The sequence below is a fragment of the Lutjanus erythropterus genome, chromosome 13 (assembly GCF_056507025.1).
Source record: "Lutjanus erythropterus isolate fLutEry1 chromosome 13, fLutEry1.hap2, whole genome shotgun sequence".
Taxonomy (NCBI): domain Eukaryota; kingdom Metazoa; phylum Chordata; class Actinopteri; order Lutjaniformes; family Lutjanidae; genus Lutjanus; species Lutjanus erythropterus.
The window spans coordinates 40,293,814-40,313,813 of NC_139329.1; the positions used below are offsets into that span (position 1 = coordinate 40,293,814).

Here is a 20,000-nt window from a genome sequence, read left to right on the forward strand (position 1 = left end):
TTCCTGTTGTCTCGCTCCTTCTCCTCTGCCTCATGTCGCACTTTGATCTCCTCCAGAGAGGCTGGCGTGAAGCGTCTGAAGACCTCCGTACCAGCAGGGGGCAGCAAAGACGCCATCCTGACATTCTGCAGCGCTGCCCGAACGCCACTGTCACCCAGCAGCCGTTTCCTGTAGAGAGAAGAGGAGCGAATCCTGGATTCATATGGATATTTTATGGCTCATATCTTCAAGTTAAAAAAAAATCCAGAATTCTGTATTGATCTGAAAAAATGACCTGCTGCCTGTTTCTACACTGATGTTTGGTTTCACTTTTAGTTTCAGCTCAGTTTTTACTCTGATCAGTTCAACAGCAGCACAACTGAGTGAAAAATAACTGGTGAATCTGCTCCAGTATCCCTGAAACCTGTGATTCACATCATTTTCTGTAAATCCTCTGACAGATAAACAAACAGAAAACAGAACCTCCTCAGACACAAGTCCATCTGAAAAGAGGAAGTTCACTGAGTGTGATGGTCTGATCAGAGAACAGCACCTTTAATAATACATGTAGACTAGAGAGCACTCAGAGAAGACAGGCGTCCACAAAGGAAGACATTCTACTCTATTCTATTCTATTCTATTCTATTCTATTCTATTCTATTCTATTCTATTATTTCTCAGCCGTGCATTTATTTTGCATTTTGTGAAGATTATTTAACATACATGGAGACTAAAAAAGGTAAAGAAGAATAAGGTGAAGAAGGAAGAAAAAAAAATAAAAAGTAAAACAAAAACAAAGAGAAACAGAAACAACAACAACATCAGGAAATAAGTGATAATCTAATAATTAAGATTAAAAAAGGCTAAATACTGATGCATTATTTCATAGGATATAGTTAAATAAACATAATAATATACTGTATAACAACAGGACTGTACCATAGATAAACATGAATACACACACACACACACACACACACACACACACACACACACACACACACACACACACACACGATACCCATCAAACTGTACCCAACACTTAGTTACAAACACATTCATGTGAATGATAAAGAACAAGTCTGTCTCATTACTTCAGTGGTCATCAGGTTCATTAGAAACATACTTTCTTATGTATCTCAACCATTTTTCCATCATTCTTTCTTCTTATGAACTTGATTTCTAATCCTCATCTTCACACATCTTCTTCACAAGATCCTTCTGTTGAACATTCACTGTGTTCTCTATGAACCGAGTCCTTGTGATTTGTTTTATCATAGAGGGCTGTTTACTTTCTGTCTTTGAATGAGCAGTGATAATATTGTGTAGTTAGTAAGTAAAACGTATCATCTGCACTAAAACGTGTTGTTAAAGATGTTGTACGACGTCCAGAGTTACAGGCAGGTCACATGTTTCTGGCTTGGAGCCCATTGACTCTCACTATAAGTTGCACATGTACAGTTGGATCCTCTCAGTACAACAGACAGGAACTTGGTGGAACCACAGAACCTGCAGCCTCAGCGTTTATTCATCATCAGCCTGTGGGTGGCAGCAGAGAGCGACTGGATCGATCGATCTGATAATCAATACAGCAGAGTGAGATGTCAGGTGTGTCGAGTTGAACAGTTTAATGCATCAGCTGCTAAAATTGAGAAATAAAATCTGTGACGTCACTATAAACGACGTGTTCTGAGAGGAGAACGTTAGAAGAGAAGCTCAGAGTTAAAGAACCTGATCAGCTGACATGAACTCTCTGAGGAGAACATCGTGACAGAGGAACTCAGCCTCACTCTGAGACCAGGTGATCTTCAGACAGGTGAGCAGCTGGAGAAAGTATTCACATCCTTTACTTCAGTAAAAACACTAATACACACTGTGAAAATACTCCACTACAAGTACAAGTCCTGCAGTCAAAACCTTACTTGAGTAAAAGTATGTAAACATTATCAGCTGTTCTCAGTATGAAAAGTAAAAGTACCCACTGTGCAGTAAAATGTTTCCTGTCAGTAACTAGTAACTGTACCTGTCAGGTAAATGTAGTGGAGTAAAAAAGTTAAGTACAACTATAAAGTAAAGTAAGTATGGATTTAATTTGAAATTAGACTTGAGTAAAGTACTTGAGTAAATGTACTTAGTTACATTCCCTCACTGCAGAAGACAGAAGTTGAATGTGTGGTTTTAGTTTTTTACAAACTTTGAAATAGTTTCTGTTTTGTGAAGAAAAGTGTGACACAACTTAAAGTAAGAACTTTATAAAAACCTGTCAGAGTCTCTGAGACGTTTAAATCTCACACAGAATTTACATGCAAAAATATATTTTAATCCACAAGATGGTAATTAATTAATTAATTTATTTATTTATTCTTAAATCTTGTTATTTTCTAACAGGTTTTAGTGTGTTTATAATTTTCTTCCATTGTCTGAAGTTTTGTGTTTGTATCAGATTTCTTTCATACTTATCGAGGTACTTTTTGCTGACTCAAGTCTTTCAGCATGAATTGTAAAATAAAATAGAATTATTATAAAAGATTTGCACAAATTGAAGTACCTTAACTTACCTTAACTAAGTAAGTTCCATTAGGTTATAAAACACGTTATTTATCACTTTCGGCATTTTCCCAAGTAACAAGACCAGTGTGTTTTTATTTAAGGAAATCAGATATTGGATAATTGTCCAATAGAATTTTCCCAGAAGCCATTTATCTTTATCTCCACGATGTTTTCTTTATTCTGACTTTAATGTGTGGTGTCTTAAAATATCAAATCAAAACTTTCAATGAATATTCTTTCTAATCATTTGAATTAATTGTTTCATGTATGTTTTTGCACATTTCTTCCCACTCAGCTGTAGAAATACTGCATGAGAGGTCATTTTCCCATTTCTTTTTTTAATATTGACATCTTGATATCTTGATGAATTAATTTAGCGATCTTACTTAAGAGTTCTGTTTCACATCCTGGATTTACAAATACATAAATACATAAATACAATTTCACCTCCTTGATGTTTCATTTGTTCCAACACTTTGCTCCCTTTAATTGGCTTGTTCAGACTATTAACATTAAATTAAATTATAGTAATATTCATACACTGCCACCTATTATTATATATGTATATAATAATTATATATATATATTGAGAAATGAGAGAAAAAATCCAAAGTATGACTTTCAGTTGTGCTACCTAATGCCTAGGGTATCTATCCACAGTGAAATCTCTACTGAAGTACAGGAACTATGTATTTGTACTTAGTTACTTCCCGTCCCCATCAGTAATCAGTGGCATATCCAAGTAAACATCTAACCTCCTGTTTCTGTCTGTATCTGGTCACATGGACATGGTTTGTCAGTTGGAGACACTGCAGGACAAAATGTTGGACTGATAAAAATCTTTGCACGTGACATGCAGACGGAGACATTCAGTTCAAACTGATGAAACCTGAGTGCTGTGCACGGCATTTGTCTTTCCTCTGCTCATGTGTCCATTTCAGTTCCCACTCATGTCTCTGTCTCTGACACAGTTTGTGTTTAAAATCACACTTACAGCTGTGAAGGAAGAAGTCGCAGCTGATTGGCTCTCTCCAGAAGTGCTCCTCTCTCCTTCTTGCTCCTCCAGAACTCAAAAAATGACATTTTTCTGCTCATCCTGGCTGCAGCTGTCTGTCCTCTGCTGCCACGTGTCTCACTTGTCCTCTCTACTGTCTGTCTGTCTCTGACTCCAGTTGTCTGCCACTCCTCGTCTCACTTCACTGGTTTTATCTAATTCCAGAGTAGTGTTGCATGTGCTGGGTGGGGTCATTAATGTCTTCAGTGTTGGTCCTCCTTCTTCTGAAGCTATTGCCATGGAAACGCCTGTGCCGTCCTTCCAACTGCAGTCCTACATGACCCCACCTCCCTCCCTCCCACTCAATGTGTCCTCCTGTTCTCAATCTCCAGACCATGTTGTGCTGCTGCCAACAATCAAGCCTTCATCTCTCTCTCTCTCACGCACACACACACAAACACACACACACACACACACACAAACACACACACACACACACACACACACACACACACACACACACACACACACACTCTCCCAGATGCTTGAACCATTTCCTGTTATCCACATATCTTCGCGGGATCATTACAATGTATTCCTGGAAGCTCTGAAAGCATTGTCTAACACACTCACACACACACACACACACACACACACACACACACACACACACACACACACATATTCAGAGAGACCCTTCACTGACAGGGTGACCAGATCCCAACAAACCAAATATGGGACTCAGTTTGTGTAGAAAATGTTACAGATGCTGAGAAATATGTTAAACACTTTAGTGTTTAATGTTCGCTTACTTACTAAAATTAAAAATAACACACAATCAATTAAATCTGACACTCAACACAGTTCTCAGGGTTGTCGTCTTGATACGTTGTTGTCGTCTTGTTACGTTGTTGTCGTCTTGTTACGATGTTGTCGTCTTGTTACGATGTTGTCGTCTTGTTACGTTGTTGTCGTCTTGTTACGTTGTTGCCGTCTTGTTACGTTGTTGCCGTCTTGTTACGATGTTGTCGTCTTGTTACGTTGTTGTCGTCTTGATACGTTGTTGTCGTCTTGATACGTTGTTGTCGTCTTGTTACGTTGTTGTCGTCTTGATACGATGTTGTCGTCTTGTTACGTTGTTGTCGTCTTGTTACGTTGTTGTCGTCTTGTTACGATGTTGTCGTCTTGTTACGATGTTGTCGTCTTGTTACGTTGTTGTCGTCTTGTTACGCTGTTGTCGTCTTGTTACGTTGTTGTCGTCTTGTTACGATGTTGTCGTCTTGTTACGTTGTTGTCGTCTTGTTACGTTGTTGCCGTCTTGTTACGTTGTTGTCGTCTTGTTACGTTGTTGCCGTCTTGTTACGTTGTTGTCGTCTTGTTACATCAGGTACCAGGTACCTTGCCTTGCCTGGTCTAAAAAATAATAAAATTGTCAGTAGAACCCCCTGGTTGGGTTCTAGATAAAAACCTTGGAATATAAAGAGGTTTTCAGTGGAACCCCCTGAGTGTGTTCTAGATGAAACCCTTGGAATTTAAAAGGGTTCTACGTACAACCTCTTGAGTGTGTTCTAGATAAATCCCTGAGAATATAAAACATTTTTGGTAGATCCTGCTGGTTGGGCTCTGCATGAAACCCTTGGAAAATAATAAGGTTCTCAGTAGAATGTCTTGGGTGGGTTCTTGTTAATGTTCTTAGAAGATGGAAAGGTTCTGGATAGAGTCCCCAGAGAGAGTTCTGTGTGGAACCATTACACAATAGAAGGGTTCTGTGTAGAACCCACCATAGGGGATTCTAAGAGAAACAGATGGTTCTCGGTTTAACCCGTCATCATTTTGGTTTGTAGGTAGAACTATCTATGGTTGGGTTTCAAGGGGAACCATTATAAAAGGTTCTACCAGGAACCAAAAAGGGTTCTCCTGTAGGGACAAGCCAAAGAACCCTTTGTGGTTCTAGTTCTAGTTCTAGTTCTTTATCTCTCAGATTGTAAGATTCAAGTCTTTTTGTTTTGTTTTATTGATCTCTTTGTTTACTTTCAGGTCATGTGATGTTTTGTTTTTCTGTCATGTTTATTTGTTGTTTGATTTCAGTCTTCATTTGTGTTTTTGTCTGTTCTACTTCTAACTGTTCAGTCCAGCTTTCCACTGACTGACTTCCTGTTTAAATATACTGTTTTTATATTTGTTTGCTTTTGTTTTTATGTCTTTTAAATGCAGTTTCTCTGTTTTTTTAAACCATTTATTGGCTTGTTTTTAGCTTTTGTTTTTAATGTTCTTGTAACGTTTTCTCTGTATGTATTTCTATGCTCTTGTGAAGCACGTTGAATGGCCTTGTGTCTGAATGTTGCTGGAGAAATCAACTTGTCTTGTTTCTTTTATTACTGTGACTCCTTCACTGCAATTCATTCTGTTCATTTCTTCTGTTAGTTTCTAAAAGTTCTCAGGATGTCTCTAAAGCTTCCATCTTATAAAAAAATGTTACGTTATTTATTCCTCCATCATTTTGTGTCTTTCTGTCAGAGTTTGGACACGCCCCCAGTAGACTTTGGCCACACCCATGTGATGCGTTTATTCAACATGAAAAAGGAATCAAACCTTTTATCAAATGTCTAAAACTGTATCTTAACCCTCAAACAGCCCACAGAGTGTAGTGGGCCCCCACTTTTTAGACTGCACACACACACACACACACACACACACACACACACACACACACACACACACACACAGTTAGGACAGAGAGAAGAAAAGAAACAAAGAACAGAGTGTCACATGTTGTTATGTAAGAACTTTTTTCTGTTCTCCTCTGAAAGGAAAAGAACGTTTCGTTCACTGCCAACATTCATCTGTTCAACAAACAAACACACACTAATAGAATTTACAGACGTGTGAACAGCAGAGACTCGATCATAAATCATAAAGAAACTTTTATCAGTGGAACAGAGACAGGAGGACGACATCAGAGAACATCAGTTACGCCCTCTGCTGGCTGGCTGCAGTATACCTCATACACAAGCCCCGCCCCCTCCATGTTTGCAGATGGGACATGAACCAAACTAAAAAAAGTATGTTATGTAAACGCTTCTAGAGCTAACTGATTATTGATTAATCATTCTGAAAAAGTCTGAAACACTGAATGTCTTTGAGGGCATTAGAACATTTTCTGACATTTCATGGACCAAAGAACTAATCAATTAATCAAGCAAATGATGGACAAATTAATTGATAATGAAAATAATCATTACCTGTCTACTTAGTTTTCAGGTATTCTCTTGTCAGTTGAACAACAGCACAACATTTCCTGTAGAGTTCGCTGTGCAGCACCAGCATCTCAGACCAACAGTCAGACTGATCAGTGTTGATCAGAAATGGATCAATAGTCTGGTACTCAAAGGTGGGAAGTAACTAAGTATGAATACTTCATTAGATCAGTAGAGTTTTTATTAGTATTTATTTTTTTCTGACATCTGAATACAAATATCTCGTTACTTGAAAATGTGAAAGACAAAAAATGGAATGAGACAAAACACAACGAAAAATATGTACAAGATGAACAAGAAAAAAAAAACTGTAACAAAACAAAAAAGACGTAACAAGACAAGAAAGATGTAAGATGACTTAAAACAATGTAACAAGGCGAGAAAGACATAACAAGACAAAAAACTACTTAAAGCATTGATACTTTTTACTTTTATACTGTGAGCATGTTCCAGACTGTACTGCAGAAACAAGTTGAGTCAGTATTTCTACTTTCACTTTTGAAGTATCTGTACTTCTGCTGCAGTACAGAATGTGTAACCTCTGCTGTTACTACTCACATGTTTCTGTTAAAATGTTCAATCAGAAACATGTGTTTAACATTAATAAGAGAAAGTTTCTCACTGTGTTGAAGACAGATGTAAAGGGACTCACACATCTGTCCTGCTTCAACACGGACAAACAAATAACAAATACACACAAACAAACACAATACATTATACATTTCCATCAAAAAGATTGTTTGCTGACATCTTACATTGTGTTCTGCACATTTAAGAGTTTGACTTGGTGAAAACAGTCGCCTTGAAATGATGATTTATTATTATTTTTTACCCTTTTTACAGTGTAACATTCACACTGGTCAGAGAAAAGAGTCAGAGCGAAAGAAATAGAGGACAGGATAAAGATTCTGATCCAAAACATCTGGACTGAGGCCTTGACAGCCAGGAGACAGAGACAGGAAATGACTTCCAGCGGGACAGGCCAGAGAGAGAACCGAGAGCGTCCCCCGGGGGGCGCCGCTGAGCTGAAGGGAGGCAGAAAACTCCCTCTGACACAGAGAGGCGATGAGTTAACTCCTCAGGTGCTCCTCAAAAAATAAACTAACGACAGTCATCAGCAGACTTCCCAGCATGCATTGTGTCATAGTAAGAACTGTCCTGACAGGAACATGATGGAAATCTGCTGTGTGTCTCTGATTGGTCAGTCCTGAAAACACTGTGAACATGATGAAGGTTAGTTAATGTCGAGTTTGTCTTGTCCTGTTCTCGAGTGAGGGGACAATGGAGCGTGAGAATCAGAGCAGCGGCGGTGATACTGTGTTCGCTTTACTGCACCACTGTGACGAAAACAGCGCTTAGACAGAAGGCGAAGCTCTCGATCTATTGGTCAGTCTTCATCTCACCTGTGGTCATGAAGGGGTCATGACTGAAAGAGCGAGATCGTGGATACAAGCGGCTGAAATGTTTGGTGGCTGGCGTCTCCCTCAGAGACAGAGTGAGAAGATCAGTCATCCCTGAGGAACTCGGAGTAGAACCGCTGCTCCTTTGCATAGAAAGGATCCAGTTGAGGTGGTTCAGGATCCACCTGGTCGCCTTCTTAGGGAGGTGCTCCAGGCACATCCAGCTGGGAGGAGGCCACGGGGCAGACCGAGGACCAGGTGGAGGGATTATATCTCCACCCTGGCCTGGGAACACCTCGGGATCCCCCAGCTGGAACTGGTTAATGTAGTCTAGGATCACCTGCTGGAACTGGAACCTCCAAGACCCGACTTCAGATAAGAGGTTGAAGATGGATGGATGGAAAATTACCTCAACTTATCTTTTCAACTTTTTAAGTTAGTGTTAAAAGTTTATTTTTACAGTGTACAGTGATTAAAAATAAATGTTTCCTCTGCTAGTTCACATAAATGACAACAATATTCAATATCAAATTTAGTTCTGCACCTAATGATTATTTTCATTATCGATTAATCTGTAGATCATTTTCAATTCCACTTATCAATTAGTTATTTGGTCCATGAAATGTCAGAAAATATTGATCAGTTGCTGTTTTTGTAATTGTTGTAGTTATTGTGTCTAATTGTTATCTTATTGCAAATCTATATTTGATATAAAACTGTTAATAACAAAAAATTTGAATTATATCCTGTCACAATCTAGTCACTTGAAAAAAAAATTCAAGTCTGATTATTTTCATAACTGATCAATCTGTTGATCATGTTCTCCACTAATTGATGAAGAAATCAGAAAATATTCATTTTTAAGAAGCTGAAATCAGAGAATTTTGACTTTTTTGATGGAAAAATGAATCAAAACGAATAAATGATTAATTAATCCTGTCACAGTCACATGTGGATGATTTGGAGCGACACTTGCTGTTTGGACCCGTTTTTCTTGTAACGATCACTTTCATCATTAATCAATCGATGGATCATTTTCTTCAGTAATCAAACAGTTTGACCCATAAAGTGTCAGAAAATGTTGAAAAATGTTGACCACAAAATTGTCAACTGAAATCTAGTCTAGGTCCAAACGTGAAAACAGGTGGTACGCACGTGCGCATGATGATATTTTTCGTTACGGTGGCGGAAATGGTCTTCGATAGAGGAAGCTGGAACAGAGACGTTTCTTTGTGAAATAAAGCTCGATTATCGATTATCTCGGTTATTATTATTGTTGGGTGTTTTTTTTTTTTTTAGGTGTCCTGTCTCTTTAAATGTTTGAAAGCGCGGCGCGCGTCTCTCTCCCTCCTACTGACGTCATAGCAGCAGGTCCATGAGGACAAGATGGCGGCCCCTTCAGCGACGCTAGAGCGAAGCTTCATAGAGATCTGCGGCTTTGAGCGGGAAACTCTACACAGGTTCCGAGAAGTGACCGTGAATCTGGGTAAACTTTATTTAAAGCTGACTGTTTACACTCCTGTCCGCTGTCATCTGCTCTCTGTCTGCTAACAGCACGCTAACAACATGCTAACGACATGCTAACAGCAGCTAGCTCTGCTAACACGCCGGCTGTGACGTGAAAACACAGACTTTATAACGTGAAGCCGGTAAACTCGCCGTGTCCAGCTCGTGGACAGGTGACCGGTGGTACCTGCTCGGTGTGTGTCTGTCCAGGTGTCCTCTTATCTCATTAGCTTCAGCTAAAAGTTAGCCGCCAACTCAGCTGTTAGACCGAAGCCTGACCAACAGAACATCATATGTGATGTTAACGGGTTCTGCTCAGAGGAGAACGGTTCTTCTGTTTCTGTCTGAACTGTCATCAAACCAGTGTTTAACTTTCATCCTGTGATACTTGAATCTCATTTTGGTACCAGAGTAAAAAAGATGAACTTGATCTGATTTAAAAGTTTTAAATTAATTCTGCAGCACAGCAGAGATGATGTGACCTGTGAGACGGAGCTGGAGAGACCACACACTTTAAATATGAAGCCAAGAAATCCTGGACCAGAATCACTGATACTAACACCCATATTTTCTATAATGAAGTTTTTTATGTACTTTCATTGAGGAGATATCAGTGTGTCATTATTAATGAGGTTAATGTGTCGTCAGCAGGTTAAATCTGCCTTTTTAAAACAGTCACCACAGAGTTCCACCATATTTAAACCCAGTCACAGAGGAACCCCTGAACCTGGTTCCCTTTGGGACTGAGTCTGAGGGGGGTCGTGTTGGCATTCAGCATCCTGACACCGTACCTCTGCTCGCTGCTGCACACCTGAGCTGTCTGCCTCATGATCATACTCAGTTAGTGGAGAACATGGTTAATAGATTAATGATAATCAAAATAATTGTTGTTGGAAAAAAAATAATCAGGCGTATGTCTGTGTGCTCCACATGTTTGAACTGGTTTTTTTTTAGTGGACAAGATTGTGACAGGCTTCATTAATCAGTTAATCATTCAGAGTGAAAAAAATAGTCCAAATGATCTGATTTCCTGTTAAATGTGAATATTTCTTTCCTCCTCTCTGACAGTAAACTGAATATATTTGAGTTATTTGAAACAAACGAGTTGATTCTTAAGAAAATGATTAGTAATAGAAATAATTGTGACAGTAAAGACCTTAAAAAACATGTTTGGACCTTTTGACTTGTGCTCAGTGTTTTGTTGTTTGTGGTGCACCTGTGTTGTCAGGGACTCACCTGGATGAACTTGGTGTTTGTTTGTCATTTGAGGACGTCATCTTGGACATTTTCTGATATTTTATGGACCAAACAGCTAATTGATTAGTGGAAAATTGTCATTTCATTTGTTGAAAAATAGGTTCAAACATGTGAAAACAGACACCTGACCTGTTTTTCAATTGAAATGTTTGCAACAGGATTAATTAATCATTAATTAATCATTTATTACTCATTAATTAATCATTTATTAAACACTCTCAGTTTCAGTCATTTTTAACAACTTTTTCTCTAAAAATAACTGTTTTTTTTTAACAACTTTTTTAAAATATCAAACATCCAAAGTCTCTGATAGATTATGTGTAAGCTTGTGACAGGATAAATGAATGGATTAATGAAAGGATAGATTGACAGATTGATTTTGTACCTGTGCAGGTGTGAGCGCACTTCCCGGCGGCGTGAAGTTTCCTGACAGTGCTGGAGCCTTTCATTATGAAGAAAGTGGGAAGCTGCTGTCTGTCACCAGTAACAGATTCATACACTGGTCAGTAAACACTCACACACACACACACACACACACACACACATGATCATCAGGAGCCAGTGTTTCAAAACTTAATCCAGTTCAGAATGACCCAGACTGGATTAAATCACAGTATTGTGTATTTGAAAACCAGATCCTGATCCTACAGAAACAGAATCCAAATCAAATGTTTTAGTGGAAAGTTTTGATGCTAAATATCAGGATCATTCTGCTCCGAGTCCTCGGTGATATAAGCTGGAAAAAACCTGGTCTCCATAGTGAAGGTTGATATCAGCCCATATTAGGGATGTAACGATCCGTCGTGACACAGTCAAAAATCAGTACAAATGTGTGATGACTGAAATCCGTTGAGGTGAAAAATGAATTCCATTTTCAAAGAGCAGAACACGTAAAGTTCTTTCATATCTGACTGAGAAAAAGGACTGTGTGCTTCTGACAGCTGGTTGGATTTACTGTGCGTCATTTTTCGCACTTCAAACATTTTCAAATTGTGTTTCCTACGCCCACAGTGGTGTTAGCGGGACGGAGGAGTGAGGATGAGGAGGAAGAGGAGGAGGAGGAGGAGGAGGAGCACGGTCAGCTGTGTAACTCCTCCGTTGAGGTGGCTGGATCGGTTCACCTCTCCTCTCCACTGTACCATCCTTCACTCCTCAGCCAGCAGAGCTGCATCATAATGATGATTATAGTAATGAATTATAACAACCAACACGTTTTCAAACATGACTAGTTACTAGAGATGCATCGATTTCAGTTTTCTTGGCCGATTCTGATTTTCAGTCTTTCTAAGAACTGGAATTGACAGCATTCACAAACATTTCTGCACATTTTCTTGTAAAAATTAAATTAAATGTTCATAATAAGACACTAAATATTCATTAAATGATATTTAAATTTTCTCCAGAGTCCTCCAGGTTACAGCCAGGCCTTATTATAGTTAGAATTAGCTTAGAGTGAACGTGATCACGTGAAATCGTGTTCTGTGAGATCCCATGATTTCCCGGGACGTGATTTCACGTGATCTTCTGTGGAAGCAGATGTAAACAAACCGCTGTGAGAAAAACAGAAGCAGAAGTTAAAGGAGTCTGGATGAGAAAATGTTTGAGGAGACGCATCAACACAGGTTGTTTATTCTTCAGTCAGAACAGGAAGTGAGATTTGAACTGTCTGCTGCTGGCTAACATTAGCATGAAGAGCTACAGAGTTTAAGGCTGTTCTGAGACATTATCAGCTGCTCTGTCTCGTTGTGGACTGTCTGTCTTCTCTTTATCCTGTTCTTGGAATCTGTCTCTGACACCATCTTTAAGCAAACGTGTGTGAGTGTGTGTGGCTGTCATCAGCGCTGTGGTGACATCACGGTCAGTTTGTCTGCTGCGTCCTTTTTCACACGTAAAAATCAAAAAACTTCATATTGTGTCCGTCCTCTTTGGTCTTTAACAGTTTGCATCTTGCTGACGTTGTTTTTATGTGTTTGTCTCTTTTGTTGTTGAGGTCAGAAAGTTTCTATCTGTTCAGACTTCAGATGAAACTTTTCTGTGATCAATCTTTGAATCTACTAAAACCAAAATTAGTTCAACAGGATTCAAATCTGGACTTTGACTTGTCCAGTCCATCAGGTCCAGAACTCCAGAGTCTTTGTCTCGGTCAAATCGTCTCTGCACAGATTTGAAGTATTTTGAAGCATTTTGAACAAAAATGCTGAATTTTTAAACTGGATTCATCTTTTTAGACTCAAAGTTGAGTCGATTCACTGAACTTCTCTGAAAAGTCAAGAATTAATCAAACATAACATTCAAACACTAAAACTCGTTTTCTGTTCAGAAATAATCATGTGATTTACTATTTTTTCTGTTTTTTTGTAAAACAGTGAATTTCATTCATTCATTCATGGATAACAATAATAATTATATTTTAAAATTAAAAATATCATTTCAGTTAAAGAGCTTCTACATAAAAACTGATTTATGTAATTACCAACACTGTTAATGTAGAGCAGCTGAGGTGTGAAGCTCACACTGACTGCTGCTAACCATTACAGGACAGACTTGAAATATAGGTCATTAGGTCAAAGGTTAAAAAAATTGGTCCACATATGTAGAGCACACAGACGTACGAATAATTGTGACAGGAAGGACTTGGAAAAACCAGGTCCAAACACAGGGATGGCAGCGTATGGCGCTCCAGATGCTCCACATGTTTGGACCAGTTCATCATTCTGAGTCATTTTTTACTCAAAATCAGTCAAAACATTCTCTGATTTCAGCTCCTTAACTGTGAATATTTTCTGGTTTCTCCTCTCTGACAGTAAACTGAATGAGACATTTGGACAGTGATCAACATGTTTCAGCACTTTATGGACCAAACAGACGAGTTGATTCTGAAGAACCTGATCAGTAAAACAAATAATTGTGACAGGAAAGACTTAAAAAACATGTTTGGACCCTTTGACTCAGTGTTTTTTGTTGTTTGTGGTGCACCTGTGTTGTTGCAGCAGTCAGGGACTCACCTGGATGAGCTTGGTGTTTGTTTGTTTTGTTTTGTTTTGTTTTGTTTTTTGCAGGACATGGCCGCTTCAGAAAGTTTGGTGACCGTCTAAACCATGTCCTCTGAGTAAATGAAAAAAGTTGGGCAATGTTAGCCTGGATTTCTTTCTGTAACTGATATGAGAACATGTGTTTGGACATGATTTAGTCCGTTTTAGAGTTTACTCATCGATTTTTAAATCAATTGTATTAATCACAGAGGGCGAAAAAGTTGCACTGTATTTAATGCTACACATTTTACAGTGTAATGTTCTGATGATCCATGTCAAAATCGCCTGCAGTCAGTGAAAGTCAGGCCAAAATCTGCGCGTGCAGCAGCACAGGGAGCCAAAATCTAAATCTACCTTTCAGGGATGTAATAATAGATTGAATAAAAAATGAATCATTACTGTACCAGACTGTTTTGTTACATGGCTATTTTTATTTTGGCATCGTTTTTAAACTTCTCAGATGATTAAACTCAGAAAGAATTCTGTCAAAAAGATCATAATCACAAACTGTTGGGTATAAAAACACTCTGAGTGAATAAAGAGAGGAATAACCCTTTACTTCCACCTTTCAGGTCGACGTCTGGAGACACGGTGCAGCTGGTGGAGCAGTCTCTGGACACCAACCTGCTCAATAACGCTGTCAGACTCAAGTTCAGCCACTGCGCCGTGCTGCCTGGAGGAGTCGGCGTCCACGAAACCCTCAACAACGTCATCGTCCTCGTCTCCACCAATCAGAGCGTCCACAGGCTGGTGCTGCCCCACCCCACACGCATGTACCGCAGCGTGAGTACATTTGAACATCACATTTCAGTGATTTTCATTTAACAAACATGGACCTACAGAACAGACAAATACAGACGATAACGAGAGGGCTGTGATGATTCGAGAGGAGGAGGAGGAGGCGGAGGAGGCGGAGGAGGCGGAGGAGGAGGAGGAGGAGGAGGAGGAGGAGGAGGAGGAGGAGGAGGAGGAGGAGGAGGAGGCGGCGGCTGCTAAAATTCACTGCTGTTTCAGACGCCAAAATCTGGATCATCTCTCGACTAAAGATGAACGAGGATATGAAAACAAACCACTACGGAGTTTTGGGTTCCTGTGATCCACATCCAGGACCTTAACCCTGCTGGGTTTGAGTCATTAAATAAGACACCACTGTGTCCATCACAGTTTTACAGCTTTTCTTTTTTAATTCATCATCAAAAATAAAAACAATGGAACACTGACTATTAAATAACTTCTGCATTTTCTCCAAAAGTGCTCCAGGTCTCAGCCAGGCCTTATTATATTATTATGTTAAGATTATGTACTAGATCATGTGATGTGATGTCATGTGGAAGCAGATGTAAACAAACTGTAACGCAGTGCAACAGTTTACTGCAGTAAAACTTTGCAGTGATTAAAAACAGAAGAAGAAATTAAATAAGTCTGGATGCTAAAATGTTCGAGGAGACAAATCAACAGACTAATAAACAGGTTGTTTATTAGAGTTGGTAAAATTAAAAATTAAAATTTTCCAAATGATGATTGTCAGCCCATCCATCGGCGATTGGCGATATCTTCATCCCCCTCCCACCTCCTCCCGTCCTCCCGTCAGCTGGGTGCTGCGTGCGTTCGCTACATTCAGTGGACAAAATAAACTCACAAAGCGTCTAGAAATGACATGTTCTCACATTTTCCATTTTAAAAGGAGAAATACAACCGTACACCTTTTGAAGTCAATTTTCTGTCTTTTACAAAACTAAGACGACCTTAATTGCCTCGTTAACGCCTTCATTCAGATTGGACACAAAAACATGTAAAACTCACCCAAACCGTCTTTGTTAGTTTGTCCACTCGTCCAACAGTCACCAACTCTGGTTTGGTCAAAATAAATCCTTAATTCAGCGCATGAAAACAGTTTAAAGAGTCGGACTCTGCAGGCTGTTTTCACTCGTCACCAGCTCAGGTCACTCCTGGTCGGCTGAGTGGGCGTGGCCTGCGCTGCTGGATGAGAGCGCGGTGCAGAGCAGAGGCCGTCACTCTGCACACTGTTACATTAACAACATAAAATGATAAATATCGCTCTAAAAATCAGCCTAAAAAAAGCAGTCGGTGATGGATTCAGCCCATCATCGATAGACGATATATTCGTCCAATCAACCAACCCTATTGTTTATTCTTCAGTCAGGACAGGAAGTGAGATTTAAACTGTCTCTCTGGCTAACATTAGCCTGAAGAACTAGAAAGGTTACTTTTGTGCAGCTGCTCTGTCTCCATAGAGACTGTCTGTCCTCTCTTTGTCTTGTTCTTGGGGTCTGTCACTGACGCTGACTTCATGCCAGCGTGTGGCTGTCCTGTCTCTCCGTTTGTCTGTCCTCCTGTCTTTGTCTCCAGGAGCTGGTGACGGAGCTCCACATGCAGTCCATCTTCACAGACATAATGAAACTGAGTCTGGAGGACACGTCTCACAGCGCTCTCGTCCCACAGAGCTCAGTGGGACAGACGGGGAGTCCCAGCATGTCCACAGCTTGGCTCAGTCAGTCTGGAGAGGCTCACTACGCTCTGGCTCCCCCTGCTGGAGGCATCATGGTGCTGACGTTACCCCCCCATGACATGCCCGGTAAACACAGGAACACCAGGGCACCGCTGGGTTCTCCCGTTCTCAGTTATTGATCACTGATTGACAGGTTACCTCACCTGCCTGTGTGTGTGTGTCTGTGCTGCAGGCGGCGTGTCGGTGCTGGAGCTGAAGAGGAGCTCCATGATGCAGCGTTTGTCTGGCTGGATGCCCTCAGCCATCAGAGGGGAGCAGAGTCCAGGTGACCTGGTCCTCAGTCTGACTGTCAGAGAGCTGGAGGAAGACTCCTTTATCTTCGCCCTCTGTCAGGATCATAGACTGCGCATGTGGTCCCTCAGGGTGAGAATGTCGCTGTCACATCCAGCCAATCAGCAATACATGCTTTAGTTTCAGTCTGTTAGCTTTAGCCTCACCCCGTTAGCTTTAGTCTCAGCCTGTTAGCTTTAGCCTCAGCCCGTTAGCTTTAGTTTCAGTCTGTTAGCTTTAGCCTCAGCCCGTTAGCTTTAGTCTCAGCCTGTTAGCTTTAGTTTCAGTCTGTTAGCTTTAGCCTCAGCCCGTTAGCTTTAGCCTCAGCCCGTTAGCTTTAGTCTCAGCCCGTTAGCTTTAGCCTCAGCCCGTTAGCTTTAGCCTCAGCCCGTTAGCTTTAGTTTCAGTCTGTTAGCTTTAGCCTCAGCCCGTTAGCTTTAGCCTCAGCCTGTTAGCTTTAGTTTCAGTCTGTTAGCTTTAGCCTCAGCCCGTTAGCTTTAGCCTCAGCCCGTTAGCTTTAGTTTCAGCCTGTTAGCTTTAGTTTCAGTCTGTTAGCTTTAACCTCAGCCTGTTAGCTTTAGCCTCAGCCCGTTAGCTTTAGCCTCAGCCCGTTAGCTTTAGCCTCAGCCCGTTAGCTTTAGCCTCAGCCCGTTAGCTTTAGTCTCAGCCTGTTAGCTTTAGCCTCAGCCTGTTAGCTTTAGCCTCAGCCCGTTAGCTTTAGCCTCAGCCTGTTAGCTCTGTAGATCATTTGTGTAATTTTCAGAATAGTGTGTAAAGTTTCTGGTGTGTCGTGGTCTTGTGTTGGGCCTCTGATCTCCACTGACGTCTCGTTGATGTTCAGAGAACATATAAACACAGGTGATGTCGTAGATGTATGTGTGATGTCACAGTTCTGTGTATGACCTGTAGCATCGCATGTCGCCCTGCAGGAGCAGGCGTGTCTGCTGGAGGCCGACATGTTGGAGTACATGCCGGCCTGTAAAGGAGTGAAGCGTCTGGCCGGTCAGGGTCACCGTCTTCGACTGGCCTTCTCCTCCACCACCGGCCTCTGTCTCTGCGTCTACCTGGCTGTGCCTCAGAGGGGACAGTTCACCGTCCTGCAGCTGGTTGCCACCGACAATAACCGCTACAGTCTTGACCACATCTCCTCTGTGTTCACCACGCAGGTAAACACAGATCTGTCCTTTGTTTAATTTATTGACTAATTGATCACAGACTGTGACGAAGACTGTTTGATAGATTGATAGATTGTATGATTTGTCCGTGTTCTCTAGAGTAGCTGATGTATCTTCCACCATTTAATAAATACATTAAAATATCTCCTGTGTGTCACCAGGAGACTCTGGTGGATTTTACTCTGACCTCCACAGACATCTGGGGCGTCTGGGTGGACGAATCCAACACCACTGTGGTCAAATACATCAACTTTGAACAGTAAGTGAGAGCAGAGAAGATCATCAGTAAAGCGACTCACATGAATTAATTTGAATAAAAACTGTGTGTGTTTTCGTTCTCCAGTAACACAGCCGGTCAGTGGAACCAGGTGTTCGTTCAGCCTCCACCTGAGGAAGAAGTCCATATTGGAGTGGACCAGGACCCCAGAGTAAGACTGTGACCTCTGACCTCCTCACAACATCAGTCAACAAAAACATCCAAATAAGATCAAACTTTACTGACACACAAAGCAGGTCAGATACTCAGTTATAGCAAATCTCATCCGTCCAAAAAAACATCACCATGTTTACAGGCAGAAGTTGTTAAATAATTTCTCATGTTTAGAGAAGTAAGTTTGTAATGTCATGTCAGTTGTCCTCCGTCCGTAACCACTTATCCCGGCAGGTCGTGGGTGGGGGCGGGCCTGGAGCCTGTTCCAGCTGACACTGGTCGATTTAGAGTAATCAATTAACTATTATGTCTGTGGACTGTGGGAGGAAGCTGCTGTACCTGGAGAAAACCCACGCAGACACGAGGAGAACATTTAAACTCCACACAGAAAGTTCCTGCCACAAACTCCCCAAACTTTGTACAGAACTCAGAACTCATTGGGAAGAAAAGCCCAGAAATTAAATTTGAAAAAAAAAAGAAGAAAAGGTCGGACAGGAAGTTTAAGTGTCACGTCGTTATCGACACATGAACTTTTATTTTCTCTCAGATTTTTGTGGATGATTGATGAGACACACACACACAGAGACACACACACACACACACACACACACACACACACACACACACACACACACACACACACACACACACACACACACACACACACACACAGACAGAACCAGGTCTGAGAACCTCAGTATGGTCCCTGCAGAACCTCCTGGAACTCTTCACACATCTGCAGCAGCTGGAGGGAAATAAACAACCTCAGATACGTTGTGAGAACGTCACCGCCACGGGAGTTTTCTCACGCCATGTCTGAGCTCGTTTATTTCTCAATCCAACAGACATTAGTTTGATATTGTACAAACGCATTCTTGTACAGTTACACGTCCACTCAACAGAGACACTCTGTCCTCCTCCTCCTGTCCACATCCTGTCTCCGCCTCCTCCGTCCTCCTCCGTCCTCCTCTGTCCTCATCCGTCCTCCACTGTCCTCCTCTGTCCTCTGTCTTCCTCTGTCCTCCTCTGTCCTCCTCTGTCCTCCTCTGTTCTCCTCTGTCCTCATCTGTCCTCATCTGTCCTCCTGTGGGAGGACACACATTTATGTAATACAAAATATAAATTTTAAGATGATTTTATTTCCTAGTAAAGACCTGCTCACTGTACGTTACCCTGCTTGTTAAAAAATAAAACAGTTTGACACAAAATATTAATTATTCATAATAAATATTGTATATTAAAATTATTTTAGTGATTTAATGACCAGAGTCTCTAATCAGATCTGTGTCCATAGCAACGGTCTGCTCTTCATAGCAACCATCTGTTATACAGACAGACCTTACGATGCTGTGACTGACCAATCAGAATTCAGTATTGAACAAAGGACTGTAATAAATTGTGGTACTATATTCCTTTTTAAAATCTGATTTTACTGTGAAGAACATAACCATAAATACACAATCTGAGGTTGAACAGTTATCCAATCAGAACAGTGCAGATAGATAACAGTGCTGCCACCTACTGGTCAGACATTTAAACACAGAATCTTAATTACAGTATCACAGTATTAAGTGTTTTTCAGAATCGATGCAGTATCATAAAACATAATATATATTTTCT

The 20,000-nt window shown here is 40.7% G+C and overlaps 2 protein-coding genes across 4 annotated transcripts in view; one reads left to right on the forward strand and one right to left on the reverse strand.

Moving 5' to 3' along the window:
• Positions 1 to 3,807, reverse strand: part of LOC146317189 (sodium channel protein type 4 subunit alpha B-like) — a 27,887-nt gene extending 24,080 nt beyond the window's left edge. For both annotated transcript variants that reach the window (XM_084735070.1, XM_084735069.1), the window contains exons 1-2: positions 3,524 to 3,807; positions 1 to 168 (exon numbers count right to left, since the gene is read on the reverse strand). The exon at positions 1 to 168 is cut by the window's left edge and continues 10 nt beyond it. In XM_084735070.1, the coding sequence (XP_084591196.1) occupies positions 1 to 168; positions 3,524 to 3,624 (269 nt within the window). In that variant the 5' untranslated portion in view covers positions 3,625 to 3,807. The remainder of the gene's footprint in view (positions 169 to 3,523) is intronic.
• A 5,671-nt stretch (positions 3,808 to 9,478) lies between these two features.
• nup160 (nucleoporin 160) overlaps positions 9,479 to 20,000 on the forward strand; it is a 26,239-nt gene continuing 15,717 nt past the window's right edge. The window contains exons 1-8 of one of the 2 annotated variants that reach the window (XM_084734249.1): positions 9,479 to 9,666; positions 11,337 to 11,445; positions 14,548 to 14,758; positions 16,346 to 16,571; positions 16,678 to 16,868; positions 17,705 to 17,941; positions 18,112 to 18,209; positions 18,294 to 18,378. In XM_084734249.1, the coding sequence (XP_084590375.1) occupies positions 9,567 to 9,666; positions 11,337 to 11,445; positions 14,548 to 14,758; positions 16,346 to 16,571; positions 16,678 to 16,868; positions 17,705 to 17,941; positions 18,112 to 18,209; positions 18,294 to 18,378 (1,257 nt within the window). In that variant the 5' untranslated portion in view covers positions 9,479 to 9,566. The remainder of the gene's footprint in view (positions 9,667 to 11,336; positions 11,446 to 14,547; positions 14,759 to 16,345; positions 16,572 to 16,677; positions 16,869 to 17,704; positions 17,942 to 18,111; positions 18,210 to 18,293; positions 18,379 to 20,000) is intronic. The other variant, XM_084734250.1, reaches the window with a different exon arrangement.